Source organism: Pelodiscus sinensis, chromosome 1 (assembly GCF_052426305.1).
Source record: "Pelodiscus sinensis isolate ZL-2025 chromosome 1, ASM5242630v1, whole genome shotgun sequence".
NCBI classification, from domain to species: Eukaryota; Metazoa; Chordata; order Testudines; family Trionychidae; genus Pelodiscus; species Pelodiscus sinensis.
The window spans coordinates 275940464-275964603 of record NC_143052.1 but is presented as its reverse complement, the minus strand read 5'-3'; the positions used below and the strand labels follow the sequence as shown (position 1 = coordinate 275964603).

Genomic DNA, 24140 nt, shown 5'->3' with positions numbered 1-24140 from the left:
TAATGGATTCTGCTGAATAACACTCTAAAGCAGTGTGAACAGATGCATGAATATCTTCATCATTTGATTCAGATCCCATTAGGAGAAGGCTGATTTTCTTTTTGGTGGTTTGGATTCTATAGTTTCTGCTCTTTTAAGACTTCTGAGAATATGCTCCACACATTGTCCCCTCAGATTTTGGAAAGAAATTCAGATTCTTAAACCTTGGGTCAAGTGCTGTTGGAATCTTTAGAAATCTCACATTGGTATCTTTGTGTTTTGTCAAACCTGCAGTGAATGTGGTTTTAAAATGAACATGCACTGAGTCATCATCCAAAACTGCTGTAACATGAAATATATAACAGAATGAGGGTTAAATCAGGCATACGATTCTTTCCCAAAGGGTTCAATCACAAATTTAATCAACACATTTTTAACATAATGTCCTTGAAAGCATGTCCCCTGGAATAGCAGCATGAAGGGGCACACAAAGATTTAACATATATGTGTGATGGTTGGGAGGAGTACTACTCTTTTCTAGACATGCCATCATTCAGGAACTAAAGGGTTAAAACCAGAACAGTGGGTATCTAGGAAGTATTGGAAAGAAGTCAGGAGAGCCAATGGGAAGAGAGTGGGAGAAATTTAAAATGAAATAAGGCAGTTTTTTCATTGGTATGTGAGTTTAGAGTAGGATCTGGGGAGAGATGGACTGAACCAGGAATAAAGGCCTGGGAGTTTTAGTGATAACTATGCCTAAAGAAAGACTGAACCCTTGAACAAATGATATGTAAGTGAACAGAGAATGTTTATAGTCAGATGCAATCAGGCTATTTTTTGTTTGTTTGTTTGTTTGGTTGGTTTTAGTTTGGTTAAACTCTTCTGTGGTAATCCTCCCTATATAGTGTAAGTGAAACAATCCCAGGAAAGCTAATAGGGTTGCCAAGTGTCCGGTAGTCTACCAGACAGTCTGGTTTTGGTGCCCTCTGTCCGGTAAAAAAAAATCAGAAAATACCGGACATGTGTAATGTCCGGTATTTTCTGTTTTTCCAGCTGGATGCCGGACAGAAGTTTGGCAGGGGCAGGGGAAGTGGCTGGGAGGCGGGGCTGTGATCGACACTGGGAGCCTGTGGTAGCGTGCAAAAGCCTGGTGGGGGCAGACGGAGTGGCTGGGACTCCCAGCCACTCCCTCTGACCTGCTTCCGCATGTACCCTGAAGCTCTTACAGCTGATCGCGGCCCCACCTCCCAGCTGGGAGCTTGTGGTTGCATGCAGAAGCGGGGACGGGACTCACAGCCACTTCTCCTGCCCCCGCCAGGCTTCTGCATGCAACCAGAGGGAGTACCAGGCTGGGAGGCGGAGCCGCGATCGGTGCTGGGAGCCTCTGGCTGCGTGCAGAAGCCAGGCGGGGGTGGGAGGAGTGTCTGGGAGGCAGGGTGCAATTGGCACTGGGAGCCCTCAGCTGATTGCGTCTGAGGAGGAGTGACGTCTTGGAGAAGAGGAGAAGCCCTGTCCCTGCTCCTCAGCACTATTCAAGCATGTTGTGGCACCGTGGTCCAGGAGAGAAGCCCGCAGGTGCTTTGTAGTTGCGTTTAGGCGCCTCCATGGGCTCTCAGCCAAAACTGACTGAGGTGGAATTTCTGCTTCTTCCCACTGGGACACCGAAAGACTATGGGGGAGTTACCTTCCTCCCCATGGCCACTGCCCCTCTTCCCACCATTGTGTTGCCCCAGGGTCTGCCTCTCTCTGCTTTGGGTAGCATACGGCTGCTTTGCAGAGCAGGATCTGCTGCCTCCCCCTTTGTTCCCAGCTTGCTGGCTCTTGGTACTAGCCACACAGGATATGTTTTCGGAGTGGGTGGGCTTTTTTTTTTTTTTTTTGGCTCAGCAAATTTTTAGCCTGTGTGTTCAGTATTTCTTGGGAGACCATCTGGCAACACTAGAAGCTAATCTCTGTGTTTTAATCTTTTTTTTCTTGTCCTTGCAGTGTGACACCTAGCAACCAAGTATGCTTTACTGAGTATGTCTTCCTCGTTTGGTTAATAAAATCACCCTTTTAAGACTATGTTCTGATTCCAGTGTCCTAAAAAATAAGCAGGAAATTCTGTGTGTACTTGCTTGAGACTGTAGGTCTGCTATTAAGCAATTATAGTTTGTTTTCAAGCACTCTCCTAATGGAGGATTAAAGTACTTGGGGTTACCCCACAGGGAGCACGTCTACACAGCAGAGCTTAAGCCAAAATAAGCTATGCAACTTGAGCTATGTAAATTGCATACCTTAAGTTGAAATAGCTTATTTCAGGTTTTGGCACTGTCTACACAGCAGAAAGTCTGGGTTAGAGCACTCTTCCTTTGACTTCCCTTATTTCTTATAAAATGTGGGTTACAGGAGTCAGAGTAAGAAGTCCTCCAGCTTGACATTATTTCAACATTATGTCAAAATAACTGCTTGCTGTGTAGATTTAGACTATGATATTTTGAAATAACGTTAGTTATTCCGAAATAATGCTGTTGTATAGATAGCAGGGAGAAGGAGAACTGTTAGGGAGAAGGTCCCAAGTGTTTTTTCCCTGATTGCAAAGGGTCTTTGCATTTGGGTGGTGCGAGAATAATACCCAAAGAAAGGGAGTCTGTGACCTTGGTGAGGTTTTTATGTTTGTTTGTTTGGTTGGTTGGTTGGTTTTTTTAAGAGAACTCTTTAGTAGCAAGATATTTTAAGGTATTTTGTGGCCCCCACCTTCTGCACTCAAAGGCTGTGTCTACATTGGCGTGATCTTGCGCCAAAGCAGCCGCTTTTGCGCAAAAACATGCTGCCTGTCTACACTGGCGGAGAGTTTTTGCACAAGAACACTGACGTTCTAATGTGTGAAATCAGTGCTTCTTGCGCAAGAACTATAATGCTCCCACTCAGGAATAAGCCCTCTTGCGCAACTGTTCTTGTGCAAGAGGCCAGTGTAGATAGGGAACATGAATTTCTTGAGCAAGAAAGCTTGATGGCTAAAATGGCCATTGAAGCTTTCTTGTGCAAGAGAGCATCTACACTGGCACGGATGCTCTTGTGCAAAAGCACATGCCAGTGTAGACGCTCTCTTGCGCAAATACTTTAACGCAAGAACTCTTGCGTTAAAGAGTATTTCCTCAAGATCATGCCAATGTAAACATAGCCAAAGTGCCAGAGTGGGGAACAGCCTTGGCAATGTGGCATTTGAATACCTTGCAATGTCAGCCTAGGGCACCATTTAGGGAGAGCAGGGGGGACAGCAGTCATGCATACTGGGAAGCAGCTTGCTTTTCTTCCTGTTCCCCTGACAATAAAGGAGCGAGGGAAAAGTACCTGGATTCCATGCACACTTCTCACTCCTAGCTAGTGAAGAGAGGGGGCAGAAGAGTACATGAAATACAACATACAAGTACTTTCCCCTCATTTCCTTGATGCCAGCTATAAATTTGCCTTGCAAGTGCCTGTTCTCACATTCAGGTAACATTGTAAATGAGAAGTGGGCAGCATTGTCTCCCGTAGCAATCGGCTGAATAAGCAGTTTGGACTTATAGGCTATGTCTACACTATATGCTTATTTTGAAATAAGTTATTTAGAAATAATAACTGGAGTATAAAATAATAACCAGCCTGTTATTTTGAAATAACAGGCTTGGCAGTATGGATGTTTACCTTGTTATTTCAAAATAAGGGGAGTTACTAATTCCCTAGTGTAGACATGCCAGTAGGCTCTAAAGTTTTATTTGGGGGGTAGGTGAGAGCAATTGTGTAACAATCTACATTTGTAAGTTGAATTTTCACTATAGTACAAGTATGTAGAGCACTACAGTAATTGTATGAGGTAAATTGAGAAAATACTATTTGTTTATGACTTTTACAGTTCAAATATTTGAAATAAAAATAATATAAAGTGAGAACTATTCACTTTGTATTCTGTGTACAATTGAAAGCCATATATATGTGTAATCCCCTTACTAAAGGTGCCTCTGTTTATTCTCTGGGAAGATCCAGTGTGCTGCAATCTAGCCACAGAAACTACAATTCCCATGAGCCCTGGAGGAAACCAGGAAGGAAGTGACTCTTTGGGTCCTGGGTCTCTCCATGTGTATGGAGAGACTCTCAGCAGTCTGTACTCTTCCCTTTGTTTTTGGAAAAAAGGAGCCAGGATGCTGTGGAGGCGTTTTAGTCAGTCCAGGAGCTGTTAGGTTGCAGCTACAGACTTGGGACTGGAATCTAGCATGCTGCTTCTGATTGTCATTTGGCTGTACCTGTGGCTAGGACTATGCAGCACTTTAAAGACTAACAAGATGGTTTATTAGGCTGTACCTGTGGCTAGAAGTACCACTTGCACCCAGCACACAGAAGGAGTTTAGAATCATCCACTCCAGCTGCAAAATCTTAAAGCGCGCCCACGCAAGCAAGAGTATCATACTGTGAGTCCTGATGAGTGCATACTCTGGGGGGTGATAAACAGGGGCAGTGCAAATGCCAGATAGATATGTTCCTATTATTTCTGTGTACTTTGGTTAATGTTATTCACTGTTAATCTGTTAAACTCTGTTTCTTTAAGTTGTTAAGGAAAGGTTGTTCTTTCTACTGTAATGTATCAGATGTATACTATTTATGATTTGTAATTGTTGTTCTGGAGTTAGATCCAGATTATCGCTGGAATATTTTTATTCCTGGAGGCTCTCAAGTCACACCATTAAGTGTGTACAGGGCCAGCCAGGTGGAGGCACAGTCATTATATGTTCTTTATGAGCAAGGGACAGCAGCAAGGAGGTGTATAGGGTTTTCCCCAACTAAACAACATCACCACTGGGGTACTCAGAATCTCCTTTTATGTTAAAACCATCAGGCGCCCAGGCACACCTGTAAGTGGGGAGGAAAAAGGGGGTTACGTACGAAAATGTAGAAAACAATCACAAATATCTAATACATTTTAATTAGTATTATATTGTTTAGCAGTATAATTACAATGATGATTAATCGTGATTAATTTTTTTAAATTTTAATTAGTTAATTACATGAGCTAAGTGTGATTAACTGACACTCCTAATATGAACATATAATTAATGACTCTCTCATAAAGCATACATATATGAAGACTTAATTAAAATTGCACAGGTAAAGTTAATTATGGTATACCTAAGATTTGAGTATTTGATTTTACAATAATAACAATGTTCTTTTAATGAAGTTTTAGTGTGTGTAATTAATATATTTTTCTGTCTATTGTTATTTCTAGATTGCTTTCACGTAAATAAATCAAACAATCAACTATCAACTAATACCTTAGCATAATATATAATTAAAGTATTTCATATTAGTAATACAAGAAACAAAGAATTATGAAGGTATATGATACCCAATCATGCAAAAATGTGGTGCATGAACATCTTTATTTGCTAAAGTAGTGTCACTGATGTCAATGGAACTGCTCAGATGACTTTATATAAGTGCATAAGTGTTCATGGGATCAGCTCCACATAGTTCTTTGCAAGAGAACAAAATCAGATTAATATAGGAACATGTGCCTTTTATGATTCAAACAAAGTGATATTTGTATAATAACCTACATAAAAGACATTCCATAATATATTACAGAATAGTAAAGTTAATATTAGGAGTTAATGTAATTAAGACCAAACATTACCTCAGATCCAAATAATGAGCATCATGAAACACCAAAGAAAGGAAATTCAAAACCTAAGGTGTAATATGTTAAAAAATGTCAGCACAAAATTATGTCATCAATATATGGAAATTGTGACAGACAATATCCTGGACAAATCTAATGGAATTAAGATAAAATGTATTTAATTAAATTAACCCTTATGAATTAGGTTTAATACCATTGAGGTCCATTGTATTAAAAATGCAATTTTGTGTATGTTAGGCTATCTCTATACTACAGAGCTTTTCTGGGATACCAGGAAATGTGTCTGCTCTTCCAAAAAAATTTTCGGAAGAGCAGACATGCTTTTTCTGCATCCCTGTAAACATCATTTTACAAGGAAGAAGGGATATTCCAAAAAAGGTGAGGGTTTCTGACATTTGGCCCAGTGTAAATAGGCCAAATGTTAGAAAAGTTTCTTCTGAAAAAAAAAAAGCGGAAAAAGCTACGCAAATTGCAGTTCGGAAGAACAGTGTAGTGTAGACATAGCCTTACTGTCATGGGCGGCGGATATAAGAGGCAGGGGAAGGCAAATTGCCAGGCATGGACCCACCCAAACTCCATCCCTATAACATCTTCTGCTTCAGCACGGCTCCTGGGCTTCAGCCATGCTGAGGCTGGGGATGTTGGAGCATTGTGCTCTCCCCATGGGACCTGGGATAATGGGGTACTGATGCAGTACACCTTCCTCTTGCTCTGGAGCAAGGGAGACTGGGGCCATGTGCTGCCTGCTCTTCCTGTGCTCCAGGGGCTGTGCAGGCTCCTATAGCGAGTTGTCTTAGTTCCTATAGGGGTCAGGGCCTCGGGCAGAAGGGGAGGGGTGGGACGGTTGCTTCCCACAGTTCTACTTTCACTTACCACTCATGGTTATTGTGTAATTCTATGAACCTTGTCTAGGAGGAGGAGGATGCTAATGTGATTTCTTCATTAGCAACCCTGCGAAGCCACCTCTCCAGAGAGACACACATACCAGTTCAAATTGCATTCGAGAAGGACTAAGACACAAATAAAGGGTTTTTTTTGATAAAAACCTTGGTTTTAATCAGGCTCAGGACCTTCTTCCTGATCCAGCAAATGGTGAGGAACTCTGATCCAAGGTAGGTCCCAATCCTTAGAAATGGGTTGGAAAGACTTGGTCTATTGAGACCCAGACTGAATGCTAATTCTGAGTAAAGAAGGATATGATCTTGTGACCATAGGACTGCTTCTATCAGAGCCCACGCTACAGTTGAAATGACGTCTAGTAAGCTTATTAGCATGAGTGTATGTTCTTTTATTGTTCTATCAGTTTTCTCTGTAGTTTTTTTTTAATTTAAGAATAAATTATGCTTGCATAAAAAGAGCTGTGTGGTATCTAGAAACACAGGCCATCATACTATTAACAATCTCTGAAGAGAAAGCAAGCATGTATGCTGGGCAATATGTCTGCTGAGAGTAACTAAGGCCATGTCTACAATAAATCCTGAAATAACTATTTCAAAATAAGCTTATTCCTCTTCGCAAGCAGGAATTATTATTTTGAATTAATAAGCCCCTTATTTCAAAATGGCAGGCTTGGTAGTGCGAACGCTTGCCTTATTATTTTGAAATAACTCCCCAGTGTAGACATGCTCTAGGCAAGGATACACCATCCTGTGCAGCCTGGAATCATGATCAGAAGGGACCAAGACATGGGTATCCCTACATGAAGATCAGAATTCAAGGAATGGCATAAATTATATTCACAAATAGAAAGTGGAATAATACAAGTGTAGGCCCACACATGAAAACTCTGCTTTCCCCTTTCTGCTACAGTGTTTGTTTACTCACAAGGAACCAATATTATTCCATGTTGTGTTTGTTTTAAGAACACATCTCCTATCACCAAAAATAAATTCTACAATATGTTCATGCTTATGAGGTATTTATTGAAACTTTTAAAATCGATCTTAAAATGCTTTTATTGGATTGATGTTTTCTAAAAGTCAGATATACCATCATAGTGAAATAATTCAGTTTAGGAATAGCATCTATTATCATCAATTTATGGTAACATCACAGGATACACTAACAGTTTCAACATTTGGATGAAATCTGAATCTTACGGTACTTACAGTTTTAAAGTAAACAAGCTTGCTATTTCAGTTCCTAAAATGAAAAAGCTTTTGAAGTGCTACAATACTCTTGAACCAAAGATGCAAAAATTGAACAATTTCATAATCTGTGGGCCAAATATACTGATTAGCAGTTTTGCACTTGTGCCACACACCTAAACAGAATCAGGCTCATTCAACAGTGAACCATGGATCGTGTATCCTGCAGACACAATGGTGTAAACAAGCAGTAAAGTTGATATTACATTACAGCAAGTGTCATTACTACAGAAAGCAAAACAAAATTGGTCCAGTCATAGAGTAGATTGTTGGCAATACACAGTATCTACCAAGTCAAGTGTTAAATGGTAAGATGAAATGCAAGTTTATTTTGAATGTGGTATATTTGACTCACTGTGCTGAAAAGCACATATCGGAAGAGTAAAGACAATGATGCTCTATTACTTTATAGAGTATGATCTTGGAAACTGAAATTAGTTGAACTGAAATTATCCTGGAAAAAAAACCAAACCTCCCTGTAATGTATTTTAATCAATACATTTTTGTTTTGCTAAAAAAGAGGGAGGAGTTTACTAATAAAATGTTTCCCTTCCATGAATCTACTTCAACTAGTTAAAAGTAATTTGTTATATGAAATTATAAAACAATAGCAATAATAGATGGCCTTGTATGCTACTAATTAAGCAATGGATACAATCATAGAACCAATGCATTCTGAAAACTTAACAACACACAAAATCCATTAAACATAAATAATTTCAGACAATACATGTCTAACAAGCAACACCATTTTATCAAATCTATCCTCATGGATAAAGCAATTGTATGCAAATTCAGTAGGCTGACAAGCATTTTCTCTTTGGTCAATATGAAAAATCATTAGGATTCTTAAATCAATGATACGTTCAAGAGTAAATCTCTGCATAGAGAATTTAAATAAACTAGATCTGATTTACTTCTCAAATGCTTTTATTCTGAAGCACAGATAAATGGTTTTCTTTATATATACCTTGCAAATATTTGTGCCTTTAATTCAAAACACCCAACATGTTCTGAATGATAATCTCCAAGTAACATTAAATTTCAGCATCCTGACTTCCCCTTTAACAAAGTACTTAAACTCATGCCTTGGAGGGCCCATGTTTGTTTACACAAGTAGATACTGTGAAATTAATTACACTATTTGATAAAAACTGTAAAACCCTTTTTCAAGTAAATTAAAAATGTTTTTCTTTCTGTGAGAAGGCTCTTACATTCTCTAGAATGTTTTCTTTCAAATGAATGTTTATTTTCAATTATACCTGTTATATGCAAGATAGTGAATAGGAATCCTTGGAATAGACTATCAAGACTTGTCACTCTATTTATAAATAAAACTGAAGATTTACTTAACATGGAGAAAGTAATTACAGGGCAAAAGAAATACAATTAAATTTACTAAACAACTAGGAAAGTAGGGGAAACAGTGTTGATGGATCTCCCAATCTACTCTTCAGCTTCACTTTCACCAAAAAGTCTTGTCCTCTTTACACTGACGGTAAATTTCACTCCATTCTTTAATTAATTTACTGAATTTTTTAATTTTTACCATAAGAAGTTAGAAAAAGAACTTGGATAACATCAAAAACTCTGAAAAAAACGCATTTGAAATCACTTTTCTAATTCCACTGTCTCAGGTGTGGAATCACTTTTTCTCTATGAGCTGGACAGTTCTCTATTTTCAAGGTAGTTTTCTCATTGCCCTAAATGCCATATTGTCTTTGAACTTCCCTTTGCTGTATAAGGGACATTGATCTGAGGATAAAGAAAATGCTGAGCCCTTGCTTAAGTGGGTAACAAATTGGGGGGGGAAAGTGCCACAGCTTCAGGTCAACTTTTTCTACCAAACCTTTAGATATTGGGATGATCTTACCAAATTTCTTTCCATTTCAAACATTTGCCTTAACATTTTTAGCGAACTTTTTTCCCCCTCAAGTTATCATTGCTTCTCCTGGTCAGTTGGTTTTGATTAGCACTTGCCATCACACTAGCAATTTGAGGAAGGGAGGGGCAGCGGAGTAGTCTTGCTCGTTATTGTACAGAGCTAGAGGAAAGTACAGGGCACACGCAGAAGCCACGACCCCGCGCGACCTTGGCGGCACAAGAGCAATGACCGAAGTTCCCAGGCTGATGAGCCTTGGTAGGGCTGAGCTGCCTCCTACCCGTACCCGCTCAGCCCGGAAAAGCAGCCCACCCACGTGCTAGCCCAACTAAACTTGAGCACAACAAAGCAGGACACAAGACGCCCCCAAAGTTAGGCTGGCTTGGCTCATGCAAGACGGGCGCGTCCAAGTATCACACTCCAACCCCCAGACGCGCTACGCTGCGCGGGTCACTGTACCTGTGTCCACATCCTTCACCTGTTGCTTGGCTGCTGCGGTCCGAATAGTCCGCCGGCTCCTCCTTCATCTCCTGCAGCACCAGAGACTTCTCCCGCTCTCGGGTTAGCTCCATCCCGCCGTGCACCTCCTCCTCCTCCTCCTCCAGGGACTCCACGTAGAAGACTGTCCGGGACGCCGGTCGCTGGCCCACCCCATGCCTGGTGGCGGGCAGCAGGGTCCCGTTCAGCGGGCTGGAGGAGGAGGGTTTCTTCCAGAAGGCGCTGCTGCCCCTCTCCTGGTTCTTCACCAGGCGGCTCTGGCTCGGCCCCCAATGCTCGAAGCTGCCGTCGGGCTGCAAGCAGCCGCCCCCCACCGGCCCGGCCGGCGCCGATGGGTGGCTGAACAGTTTCCAGCGAAGGCGCAAGATGTGCTTCACGTCAAAGTCCTTCCTGCCCGAGCCTGACATGTTGCTGCCGCTGCCGCTTGGGGGGTGGGTGGGAAGCGGGGCTCAGGGCACCGCGCGGGAAGAGGGGGGGAGGTAGCTGGGGAGGCGCAGGCGGCCGGACGCGGAGCACTACACTGCAAAATGGCCCTGGCAGGAGGGCGCCCGCGGAGCTGCTGCGCCCAGTCCTAGGCGCGCGCGCGCGCGCAGCGATGGCCCGCCCGGCAGCTGGCGAACGCCGGGCTCAGCAACCCCAGCCTCTCCCAGCCCAGCGGGGCATGCCGAGGGGCCCGGCCGAGCGGCAGAGGCAGGGCGGGAGAGGCGCACGCCGGGAGCACGAGAATGGAGAGGCGCCCTGAGCTGGAGAGCGATGCCCAGGGATGCGGGGAACGCGGGGAGGAAAGAGGCAGCTCTCAGGCAAGAGGGAGGCAGCAGCGAGGGAGACTTGCAAGGAGAGGGGATGAGGAGGGAGCTGCTCAGGAAGCGCTAATCTGATTCACAGGCACAAGCCGAGAGCGGGCTCGGCAGCAGCCGCCAGGATGCAACGCCAGGGGCTCTTCTTCCGCCTCGCAGTTAGGAGAGAGCAAAGTCGCCCCCCACACACCCGCAGGGGAGTCCCCTGCTTTCAGTCATGTGGGCGAGCAAAGCCTGAGAGCTGGTGAGGGGAGCAAGCGGGGCTTCTTTTATATACACGGGGACGGGGGAGGGGGCACCCGCACCCCGCCTGTGAAGCTGTCAAGGTCCTCACTGTACCATTTTCCATCTGCCTCAGCGCCTCCCTCCGAGCCGCCCCCTCCCTTGCCAGTGACGCAGATGTGCGCTGGAGCCTTCCGTGAGCAGAGGCAGATGCTTGTTTCAGCCTTCCTCATGCAAGTAAGTCTCCAGGTCTAATTGCCATCGTCCGCTTCCTCCCCGTGCACGCCTTGGGTATTTTGGTTCGGAGGCCGCTGCCTGGTCCTAAGAGCAAAAGGACGTCAACCAATGCAGCAGCACCAGCACACAAAAGAGCGTGAATCACAATAGTGTGCAAACTTCAAAGGCTGCGCCTGCTGGCTTTGATAAGGTTTCAGGTTAAAGGGCTTCTTTTGCTAGCTGCCTTCATTAGCCTCCTGCCTCACTGTTCTTGTAGTAGTAGAAAATACTAGATAGAGGGCCAGTGCGTGTCAAAACAGGAATAGCACTCCCAGCCATCGAATTCTTACCTATTGTCTCTGCCATTAATGCATTTAGACAGTAAGCCCAAGGGATGTTCAGTCACAGCAGCAAAATTTGCTTAAGGGTAGGTATGCACTTGGGAAGGGTGTTTTAAAGGCCATTGTGCAACTGGGACATAATTACAGAATGAAAGGTTTCATGGTGACAAAGCAAGGAGGTGAATACAGTGTCAAAACTATATTGGATTGGATGTCCTCACTTTCTAGCTCGTAAATCACGATCTGCATGAGGAAAGCCTGTAGGCCATAAAATGAGCACTTGCAGATCACTTCCTTGGCTGAAATTAGTTATTTGGAGGAAGAAAGAGGGGTTTTCTCTTTTAAAACAATGATAAATAGCTCCTGTTTTCCTCCAGATACTTCACTACTTTTACCCTTTAAGTGAGCCATCCAAAGACTCTTACACCGAACACCTGGTGAATGCAAGTGGAAAAGGATGCGAAGATGATTTCTCTAACTCAATAAGCGGGAGCTTGAATAATCACCCAGAAGAGTGCAGAAGTCAAACATTCGCCATTCTATTACTGTTCTTTTATATTATTATTGAGCTAGTAAAATCTAGTTATAAGCCAGTGCTAGAGTTTGTATTCTAGCCCAGACAGTTATGTATTTTAATGGAACAGAAATTCAGGACACAAAGCCCTACTTTCAACAGAAGAAAAATCAGTACCGTGCATTTTAAATATTGATTTATGCCACAACAGCTGAACTGCAAAGTCCCTCGTGCATTGATTTTGCTCTCAGTATTCAGTGATAAGAAAAGATTTAAAAAGCCCTTTAAAGAGAACAGCACAGACAGATCATTTTTATCAAAAACTTAACTGCGTAAATGTGTCCCATTTGGGAGATTAGTGGCGGAAAGTGTACACCAAAAACAAAGCAGACAAAACTTTGTCACTTTAGAAACTTTAACATCACACTTTTTGTATCAAGACTATATGTGAAGACATCAGTGTTAAATGTATGTTCTCCATATATCCTCAATATGTGGTAACATGCCATAGAAGATGCCAACATATATTCTTTTCATAAATCATCCCAGTTATGGCGGGAAGGTATTACCAGAGAGGGTCATACTGGATTAACGTCATCTCTTCTGGAAGTTCATGCCACTAAAAATTGCCTTGACTGTGTCTGTGTATTGTTCATTTCTAGGTTTCATATATGTGGGTTAGTCTGTTTGTTTGTTTTTGCCAGTTATTTTATCCTAGATGAGTGCAGCTGTTTGGATAGGATATGAACCAAGGCCTGAAATGGTAACTGAACACTGTGAACCAGTTGAGGGACCATAGTGCAGAGCGATGTGTTAACAGTGGAACACCTCACTGACTATATATGCAGTTATACTGTGTATAAATCACTGCTCTTCGTTCACATTCAATCTCAGATAAAGTGAGTTGCAGTCGTTTGGTCTGGAAGTGTCGAACACATGGATCACTGTGGCTAGATTCTTACCAGAAAAGAAAGAGTGAAGTTTCCTATCAAGCTGCTGACAGAAGACAGTTTTTACCACAGATGTTACATGATAATGTAGTCCTAGTATTGAGACTAGCAGTATTCCGTGACTTCTTATTATTTTGATAAACAGCAACCAAAGACCTTTGAATGTGAACTGGAAAGAGGGGACATTTTCTTGGCTACAACATTGTCTTGGCACTTAAAGAAACCTCTACCAGGGAGATAAAATCAGGGAGATAAAATCAGGTACCTCATCCAAAATGAAATCATGAAGAATGTTGATTTTGATGATGGCTGATGTTGCATTCAACAGAAGAACAAGAAGCTGTTATCAACAAGTCAGCTGAACCATACTGGAGACAATAGAAATGCATGTTACTGGAGACAATAGAAAGAGATATAGGTAGGACTAGAAAGCCCACTTGGTTGGTCATAAATTGTTGAATAAATTCTTTGGGTAACTGTGAGAGAGTTGTAATGTTGATTGGTAACTAATAGCTGTGTATTCTTAATTTAACCACAATTATGGTTATCTTGTGTCTTATACCTCAGCATACCAGAGAATAGCAATTTATTTAAAGCTTGGACAAGTTTACCTTATTTTTGACGAACAGTGGAACACCTGTTCTTTTTAGAGAAACTGTCAGTGCACAGCATCCATTTTCCTGTCATATAGAAAACATGGAATTTTGATATAATCACTAATACAAATTGAAATGTGATACTTTAGATATCTAATCCTTCATTTGTATTCAATAAATACTTAGTTACTAAATAAAAAGTGATGTATATATTATGCTTATTAATCCACTAATTCACACTTGTAACTATTTCTATTGAATGTCCAAACATGTAACTATATTCAGATAATGTACACTAAGGGTGTGTCTAGACTACATGCCTCCTTCGACGGAGGCATGTAGATTAGCCAGATCGGAAGAGGGAAATGAAGCCGCGATTAAAATAATCGCGGCTTCATTTAAATTTAAATGGCTGCCCCGATCTGCCGATCAGCTGTTTGTCGGCAGATCGGGGGAGTCTGGACGCGATGCCCCGACAAAGAAGCCTTTCTTCATCGACACAGGTAAGCCTCGTGAAACCAGGTTTACCTGTGTCGATGAAGAAAGGCTTCTTTGTCGGGGCATCGCGTCCAGACTCCCCCGATCTGCCGACAAACAGCTGATCGGCAGATCGGGGCAGCCATTTAAATTTAAATGAAGCCGCGATTATTTTAATCGCGGCTTCATTTCCCTCTTCCGATCTGGCTAATCTACATGCCTCCGTCGAAGGAGGCATGTAGTCTAGACACACCCTAAGAGAACATTCCGTGCATGGGTGGTGAGGGAAGGCCAGCTGGGGAAGGCAAGCTGAAGCTCTGTCCCTTCAACCCAAAGCCACACCACTTCCCCCAAGACCATGCCCCTTCAACAACCTCCCCACCCAACCCCAGCCCTCTAGGCTGATCCTTCCTGGTCACCCATGTGGCCAGGCAGTGTAGGCAGTTTTGGGAAGACAATGCTTTCACTTGTCCGCAAATGAATGCATGCCACTTAAATAGAGCATAGGTAATGGACAAAGTGACACTATCTGAGAGATTTTTTCCCCTGATAAATTAAATATTTTGTCACTTATATTAGGATAATTGATTGAGACATTTTGGGGGATGGCTTTCTATATGAATGCCTTGCCATTTATAATAATAAATTTTAATATTGAATTTTAAGATAACAAATTGTTCATGTTTCTACTGTTTGAATATTTCACAGACTTACAAACATGAAATGTTCAGTAATGTGTTTTTCTGAATTTCTTCATTGTCATATTTTACGGCGAGATTGGTGAAATGGTAGGATTTGAGATGTTATTTGTTTTTGTGTTAAAGACATTTCATAATTATTACACGCTCGCAAATGTTATTTAGTTACCATATGCAGTTTATCATAAGCCTTTTCATTCATAAGCCGACCTCCCCAAGTTAAAAAAAAATTGTAAAAATTGCAGTGACCCTTTCATAAGACAACTCTATGTCAGCTGTTTGCAAACTTCCAGTCCCAGCTCATCAGTATAAGTTGATGGCATGTCAGGACCTTTTGTGTGCCTGGAGTGTCTGCAGGCACGGAGCCCTGTAGCTCCCAGTGTCTGTGATTCACCATTTCTGACCAACAGGAGTGGCAGGAGGTGGCAGCCAGGAAGTCCCTCAGCCCACGCCACTTCTGAGGGGCTCCGTGACTACAGATACTCCAGGTACATAAAACATGCCAGTGCGCCACTGATTTGCCCTGCTGGCTGGGAACTGAAGTTTGCTGACCCCTCCAAGATAAAAAAAAAAAAATTGGCAAAACACAATGACCTGTTCATATGCCAACACCTGCTCTTTACTGCATCATTTTTTACCAAAAAAATTAGCTTATTTAAATATACACAGTATGTTAACTACATTATAGTTTTATTCAGTGGGCCAAAAGCTGGACATAATCACCTACCTTTCAGTACAATGTGAGCAGAATTTGTAATGTCCACTTTTATACATATACTGGTCACAAAATCCTCTGCATTAATTACACTGTTGTTACAAAATCTTAGAGGGATAGCTGTGCTAGTTTGTAAGGTTAAAAACAATGAGTGTTCCTGTGACCCTTTAGAGAAACCAAAATATATAGAATCATGAGCTTTCATGGACAAAACCCTCTTAATCAGATGTTACACTAGAAATGCAATTTGTATAGAATAACTTGCTTAGAGTATTTGTATTGTCTGGAAATGGGTGACAGGGGAGGGATCACATGAGGATTACCCATTGTGTTCTCTCCCTCTGGAGCATCTGTTATTGGCCACTGTCAGCAGACTGGATACTGGGCTAGATGGACTGTTGGTCTGACTCAGTAGGGCCATTCCTATTTTCTTATGTTGTTTGCTACTGTGGTCCCAGTTGTACTGGTTGGCACACAAATACAGTTGCTGAATGAATAGCTCATTTGACTTCAGTAGAACTACTCATGAATAGTTACATTTCGTTTTTCTTAATTAGTAGTTTTCAAGTGCATCATGGTATTAGGTCTGGTAGGCAAAATCATGTCATGACATATTTTCTATGAGGTGAATTTGTCACATCAACCCTCTCTAGTCTGTTAACTAGATGATTTGAAAAGCAGACAAATATATTTTCTTTTGAATATTCACTTATTTTGTTTAAATTTAGCTAATCTCTGTCAATATGTGGGATTATTTTTAACAAAAAAGCCAATGTTCAATAGAGACATATTTAGGATTGTTCTTTATGGCTTAAATCTCTTGGGCCTGGTCTCTACTAGACCAAGCAGGTCATCTTAAATAACCTGAATTTGCATCCTTTGAATACTATGGTGTGTATTTGTTTGTGTGAATCATCCCACTGAAGTCTATAACATTGGTAAATGCTCATCAGCATAAGTATTGGGTCCTAAAAGAAAGGGGACAGAGCATATTTACTCTTCTCTGTCTTAAAAACAGCATTGTGTTGACTATATACAATACAATATTTCACACAATATAATCACAATATAATCATAACATATTTTAGACTTTTTCTTTGCTTATTAAAGACTCTATAATTGAAACATGTAAATGAGACTTATGAAATTGAATTATGTGTGAAATACACAACATGTAACAGTGATATTCCTTTACAACATTTATTGACTATTAATTTTAAAGTAATTTGTTTCCTAAAAAATGTAAGCAGCAAATAAACAATCCATGTATACTAAAACCCGCATTTATAAAATGCAACTTAATGTATGCTAAACAAAAGTTCAAGTAAAATGAATTACAGTGCTGTTTTGTAATTTTCCTATTATTTATTATAAAAATGAACCAGTTGATCTTACTTTATCTTACTTCAAAACTAAAATTATTTATTATACAAGAAATGGCTTTATATTAGAATGTTTGCCCATATGTCGCTCAACTAATTTAAAATAGAATCTTTTCCGTTTTTGGGCCATCTCAAAAGGATGATTGTCTCAAAAGAAGAGCATATTTTAATCATAGATATAATATGATACATTTTCAGTTCAGCATTTAACCTTATCTCTGCCTTCGTTGATATAAAGGTATGATGTCTACACTACAGCATTATTTTGAAATATCTTATTTTGAAATAGTTAATTTGAAATAAGATATTTCAAAATAACATGTCTACATACAAAATGCATTTTGAAATAGCATTCTGCTATTTTGAAATAGTGCATCTACACTGATTGAATGCTGAATCGCATTTAAGGCCAGCCGAAACCAGTTCCAGCAGGGCATCAGGTCAGGAGTTACTTTGTGTGGCTGCTGCCTGAGGCTATCTGAGGCTTGTGCTTAAAGGGACCCCACTGGACAGCTGGTTCTCAGCTTTCCCTGCTTGCTTGCCTACCTCGCTGAGGGACAGCAAAGCATTTTGTCTCTGTCTGCTTTGGTTGCCATGACTTGGGATACCAGAGCATTCGGCACCATGGAGCCAGAGCTGCTCCTGGGCACAATGGTGCTTCTTTTGGACATGTTGCTGCAAGCCTGGCTGTGCTTTCTTCAGGCTGCCTTGCAGCATCTGCTTCAGTCTGATCCCTACACTGTCCTCCAGACCCTCCTGGGGGACGGGGAAGAGCAGATGCAGCTCCCAGACACCAGCGTACCCCACCACATCTGGTGTCTGCACACCGGCAGCGACTGGTGGGACCATATTGTCCCGGAGTGCTGGGGAGACCAACAATGGACCCAGAACTTCAGGATGAATAAGGACACCTTCCTGAAACTCTGTGAGTGGCTTGACCCTGCTCTGCAGTGACAGGACACGATGGGGTGCAAGGAGGGAATGGACTGCTCTAGGGAAAAGAGGGGGAAGGAGTGCATTTCCTCTCCACAAGAGGGCTTTTTCTGTCCCACCTGCACTATGGGGGGTTGCTTCTGGGAGTGGGGGCACAGGACAGTGGTGGGGAAGGTGCACTCTCAGCCACCCTGGCACCCCAGTGACTTTCGGTGGTTTTGTGTGTCCCTCTGCAGGTGGTCAAGGCCATCAACAAAGTGCTGCTCTGCAGAGTCATCCGCCTCACTGATGTAGACGCAATGATCGAGAGGTTTGGTGCCCTGGACTTCCCCAACTGCGGGGGGGCAATCGACGGTACTCACATCCCCATCCATGCCCCGGACCACTACGCCTCCCTGTACATCAACCGGAAGGGATACTTCTCTGCATGGCGAGGGATACTTCTCTGCACATCCTCCTCTGAACAGCGAGGACTGCAGGTCTCCGTACTGTCGGAGCCAATGTGCTTGCACACAGGCCATCTTCGGCATGTCCTGCCATCCTCGGGAGTGTGAGCTGGCCTAGGACTGCACCTATGCCCCTGTGCTGTATCTAGTGTTGGGGGTGGAGGGGAGAAGGGAGATGTGCCCTGCCTCTGTGTAGAGGGGGCACGTGAAGGGAGGGCATCATGCAGTGTCCGTCCCCGGGGTCAGGAACATGTCATGTGCCTTCATACATACATGCTTGTGGGTAACAGGCCAGGGCCCCTATGTGGCAGCCAGACGGGGCCACATGCCCAGGGTGGCATGGCACATGCACAGGTTGCTGCATGCTCCGTGGTCAGCAAGGCCCACACATGCGGTCCCTGCTCTCCCTCTCCCTCCCTCCCCTTGCCTCTCATAAGAGGACAGTGATGGTACTCACGTGTCGAGGTCTCCCCGACCTCAGATGACACTGGCGACAGGCTTGCTGGGATGGTTTGAGAGTCCTGGATGTGGGGCACACTCCCTCCATGCTCCTGCGGCTCCTAGCTGTCCTCCTTCTCCTCCTCCTCATCGGTATCATGGGCAGGGCCCTCTGCCCCAGAGTTGATGACCATCTGGGGGGCACGGTCCATCTGACCCCCCCAGGATGCAGTCCAGAGCATCATAATAGGGGCAGGGGTCTGGGTCAGCCCCCATTTGGGAGCTGCCCCCCGAGGCCCTGGCATAGGCCTGCCACAGCTCTTTGATTTTCATGCGCACCTGCTCCTGGGTGCGCATGTGGCCTTGGTGACCAGGCTGGCAGCCATCCGCCTGTAGACAGCCGCATTCCTGCATCTAGTGCGGAGATTGTGGACATTGGATGCCTCCCCCCAAACCTCACTGAGGTCCACGATCTCTGCACTAGACCAGGAAGGCTCCCACCTTTTGTGACCCCTGGCAGGCTCCTGGGAGCTGCCAACATACTCCTGGGGAGCGGTGAAGGGCTGGGTGCTAGTGGGTTGCTGACTCATGCTGTGCCAGGTGCATGGACTGCTGGCTCTGCACAGGCACTGTGGTCAGAGTCTACCCCTTTAGGGGCTCTGGGGCTGGTGGAGGGAGCAGAAGAGTTTTCCTGGTTGTGCCCAAAGTGGCCACCAGAGCACTCTGGGAAGGGCTAGAGGCCGCCTATTTCGAAATAAGCATCTACGCAGCACTTATTTTGATTTAGCTTTTTCAAATTTGATGTTATTACGAGGTTTACCAAATTTGAAATAAGCCCTCCGCTATTTTGAATTAATTTCGAAATAGCGGTTTGGCTGTGTAGACACTAGGAAAGTTATTTCGAAATAATGGCTGTTATTTTGAAATAATTTTGCTGTGTAGACATACCCTATATGCTTGATTTTTCAACATCAACACTGTGTCAGTTCTAAACATTTGCAGGCAATTGTTTTAAAGGAGAGAGAAAGTGCCAAAACAGGTTCTCATGATATCTCTAATTTCTATGATTTGTAACTATTTGGTTTAATATCTTCAGTACCTAAATGCCCTTTGGCTACAGCCACCATCTGGCATTCAAGGCTCCCAAATAACCTGATATATATCTCTATTATTTAACAACTTGTGTATTAAAAACTAGGGTTTGGAAATTCAGACATATAATATCAGTTAAAACACCACTTAAATACTTGGCATAAGATAATTTCATTTTTATTAAATGGAATGTATGGTAAATAGTGTCTTGAGTAAATGAAGTGTTGCCAATCATTATCATTAGTTAACTCAAATTTCCTGGCAGATGTCCATATAGGTTGGAGTACTTGTATATTTTATTTTTAATCTCAACTCCATTTACAATATATGTATGCTATACAGATTACTTACAACACAATTGAATTATTCCTACCTCTGGAGGGATGTCAACAGCTAAATAATGAATAGTATGTGTACAATCATAGAATAGTTTGACTTCTATGTGTGGGGGAGATGATGAAAGACCCAGTGGAGTTCAGGGCAACTCCTTGTGGTGGGGTCCAAGGAGGAAGCTCCACCTCTACCCCCTGACTCATCTCAGCAGGCCACTCTGTCTAGCTAGTGTGGAGGCACAACCAAAAATAATAGCTCGGTGGAGGCAATAAGAAGTTTGAAAAAAAAAACCCACTCAGGGTACAGGCAAGGGATGTGTGTCAGAGGAGGGCTGTGTGCCAAAAATGCCCCTTATGATCACTACTCCACAAGGTCTTAAGTGGCTCTTATGGGTTGAGCATCCAGTCAAAGGGGGCTGTGATCTAAAGAGCAGCCAGAGTTCCAGGTATTAGCACCAGGAGGAGGAGATTTTGGAGTGTTGTGTCCACCCGGTCTATGTAACCAGCCAGGGTATCAGTCACTCTGTGCTGCCCAGTGGATCTTTTGAGAGAGGCAGAGGTAAAGAAGGTGAGCGGCCCTTGGAGCAGCCCTGCTCTGGTTATGGCACTGCAGGCTGGGAGGACAATTTCTCCCCTAAACTCTGCCCCTAAGAGAAGAGGGAAAATTTTGGTTGTTGTTTTTTTTTTTCAAACCCATTACTTTAACAAAATGCCTCATGGAGTCTGTAATGGTTGGAGCAGCTTCTACGTCAAAGATTACAGCCTATTTGGAATTATTGGTCCCCAAAGAGCATGGTGAATTTACAACTGGTCACAAATGTTGTGAGAAGGTGCTGGTCTTAATGCCAATAGATGGAATCTGGCTGTCATCAAATATTAAAAACAGCAGTGACATTCATTGACTTTTCTTCTTCATGTAATACTGCAGTGTAAAGGTCCTCGTCAGAAGTAATCATTAGTTTCCCCACGTCAGTCAACCAGTATGTTAGGGAAGACACTGACAGCCCAGCAAGATGCATAGCCCACTGCTAGTGACTGGAAATTGATTATCATGCTTATTGCCAAAAGCATCCATAAGGCCAATGTAGCAACCTTAGAATAGATAGGCAAGCTGGGGGTAGGAGAGATCAGAAAAATTAGCACCATGCTGTGGGGCTTTATTTTAAACTGCTGATGTATGTATGGCTTGAAACTTCTTGCTTAATGGTTATTAGTGATTGCCAGCCTATTTAACACAAGAATAAAAAGGGAGGAAAAAATTTGACCTGAGAGGATGCATGCATCTTAAGATCCCCAGTGGCAGATGCAAGGATGTGTACGAGAAACCTACTATTGATCATACAAAAACCATTTGAGATCTGGGATAACTATACATTTGGGGTGACACTGCCTCTCAAAGACTAAAGTTACCCAAAACTTTGGGTTCAGAAGACCCCCCAGGTAATAATTAAACTCATCATCAAGACACTGAGTAAATAGAAAGGTCACACTGTACTGTGGTGAATCTGCCAACAAATCATGAACACTGAACAATGACCTCACATGCGGATCTGTTTTAGCATCTGCATTCTTCAATGTATAAATCAATGATATTCCAGTCATATCACCCCATAAATTCATCTATGCAGACAATATTGCTCGGTCCATACAAACATCTTCAATGAAGGCCACAGAAAAGATCATGAACTGATCTTTCAGGCACTTGAAAGACATCTCAGAATTTGGCAACTGAAACCCAAATCTTCAGAAACACATTTGCCTCTGCCTACCACAGGAATAACCATGAAACCAAAGTGTTGTTAAAAGTGAACTTTTGTAGTCTGTGTCTTTCATCTGGCCACAATCCATGGTAATTTGGCGTCACCCTTATTTGGAAATAGAGCCAGCACCTCGAAAACACCAAAAAAAAAAAAAAAAAAAGAAGACAAGGAAAAAAAAAGGAAGACATTCCACTGACTTGATATGCACATGCTTTGAATAACTCTATAAAATCTGGTCTTGTCAAAAGTGAAATATTTCACAACATTCTGGTGCAATAACTCTGTGATGGGGCTGGCCTGCCCCGCACTGAGCAGGGGGGAGGAGAGCCCATCTATTGGGTAGAATATGCCCCTGCCCCGTAGCCCTGCTGGGCATGCTCGCAGTGCAGCCTCAGTATAAAAGGCCTTCGCTGCTGCCCCAGACACGGGACCTGCCGACATTGCTGCCGCCGCCGGCCCAGCTTCGCCAGGTGTGGTCTCCGTCGGCCACAGGGCAGGGGTAGGAAGCAACCCAGGGCAAGAGACAGGGAACCTCTAGTGGGTTTGGCGCGTTTTGGGGAGAACTCCCCGCCGAGCCGGTGGTGGGAACCACCCACCACTACTAGGGCCTTGGGTTGGGGTCTGGTGGAGAGGTAGGTCCCGGACCCCCCTATCCCATCCCCTCAGGGCGTGGACTAGGCCTCAGGGCCTGCGGGTCGTGCTGAACTCAGCCTCAGGGCCTGCTTTAACCTTGTGGAGAAGAGGGCATCATCATTAGCATATTTTCTGCTGATTCTTTTTGCGCAAAGGCTACAAGCACATGGCAGTGTGGACACGCTCTTGTGCAAGACCTTGTGCAAAAAACCTCTTTTGTACAAAATCCTTATGTCTCTGGCAAAAAGCATCAGCAGAAAATATGCTAATGAGTCCTTCATTGGGCTACTATTCTGTAGGCTTTTTTCACAAGAATGGCTGTTCTTGTGCAAAAACTTGCCGAGCGTCTACACTCCACGTGTGTTCTTGCACAAATAAATTTACAGTAAAGCATGAGAAAAAAGGGCTTCTTGCGCAACAGTTTTTCCTCCGCCCATGAGGAATAAGCCCTCTTCTGTAAGAGCTCTTGCGCAAGAAGGCAATGTGGATGGGCAACAGGGGTTTCTTGTGCAAGAAACCCCTATGGCTAAAATGGTTATCAGAGGTTTCTTTCGCAAGAGAGCATTCACACTGCCATAGACGCTCTTGCACAAAAGCACATTTCTTGCGCAAAAGCATATGGCAGTGTGGACACGCTCTTGCGCAAGACCTTTTGTGCAAAACAGTTCTTGCGCAAAAAGCCTGAAGTGTGGACATAGCTTATGAGTATAAATAGATTCTGGCCACTCCATACTTGCCAAAACACTAAGACTTTCCCTATTCAAATCCAGGAAGCCTTTCTGGACATACACACCAATGCTATAGGCGATATGAAAAGCTGCTAGTACTTTCTGGCTCCAGTTGTGGGCCATTTGTGTCATCCCAAATAAAGAACCGATTGAAGAACCAACTAAAGATATCCTGCAAGTGTGCCTTCACTGCGGGTAGTAGACTGCACTCAAGTGCATTTATACAATGGATGAAAGGTATGAATATCTTCTCAACAAATGGAAAATCAAAGAATCACCACATTGTGACTGTGATGAAGTACAAACTATGTGATGCATCAAGGACAGCTGCCCCATTCATGCCTCCAGTGGTGAAAAAGGGGATTTATCTTCCTATCCTAGAAATATTAAACTTGCTTTCAAATCTCAAGATTTAAGTATAATCTCAGCCTGTTGATTTACAAATGCCATATTAAAGAAAAATAATAAGTTATACAATGTGATCAAACTAAAGCAGTACAAAGATTTGCAGTAATTTAATAAAGAAGAGATCATGCTCAGACAGATAAATTGATAAACTAAGAAAAAAGATGTTTTCAGTTAAGGAAACATCAGACCAGATAAATAAAAAAGACTAGAGAGAGATGGAGCACATGGCATAATTAATATCAATAAGTATTTTTTAGAGAAAAGTATTCAGAAGAACATCCACAAACTTATATTTTC

General features: G+C 42.9%; 1 protein-coding gene and 1 long non-coding RNA gene across 2 annotated transcripts in view; one reads left to right on the top strand and one right to left on the bottom strand.

Moving 5' to 3' along the window:
- Window positions 1-10608, bottom strand: part of KLHL1 (kelch like family member 1) — a 405445-nt gene extending 394837 nt beyond the window's left edge. The window contains exon 1 of the mRNA XM_006129049.5: window positions 10127-10608. Coding sequence (XP_006129111.3) covers window positions 10127-10572 — 446 coding nt within the window. The 5' untranslated portion in view covers window positions 10573-10608. The remainder of the gene's footprint in view (window positions 1-10126) is intronic.
- A 78-nt stretch (window positions 10609-10686) lies between these two features.
- Window positions 10687-23201, top strand: LOC112546807 (uncharacterized). Its single transcript, XR_012900620.2, has 3 exons — window positions 10687-10965; window positions 11321-11421; window positions 18243-23201. It is a non-coding gene; the product is annotated as an uncharacterized LOC112546807 (long non-coding RNA).
- The last annotated feature ends 939 nt before the right edge of the window (window positions 23202-24140 follow it).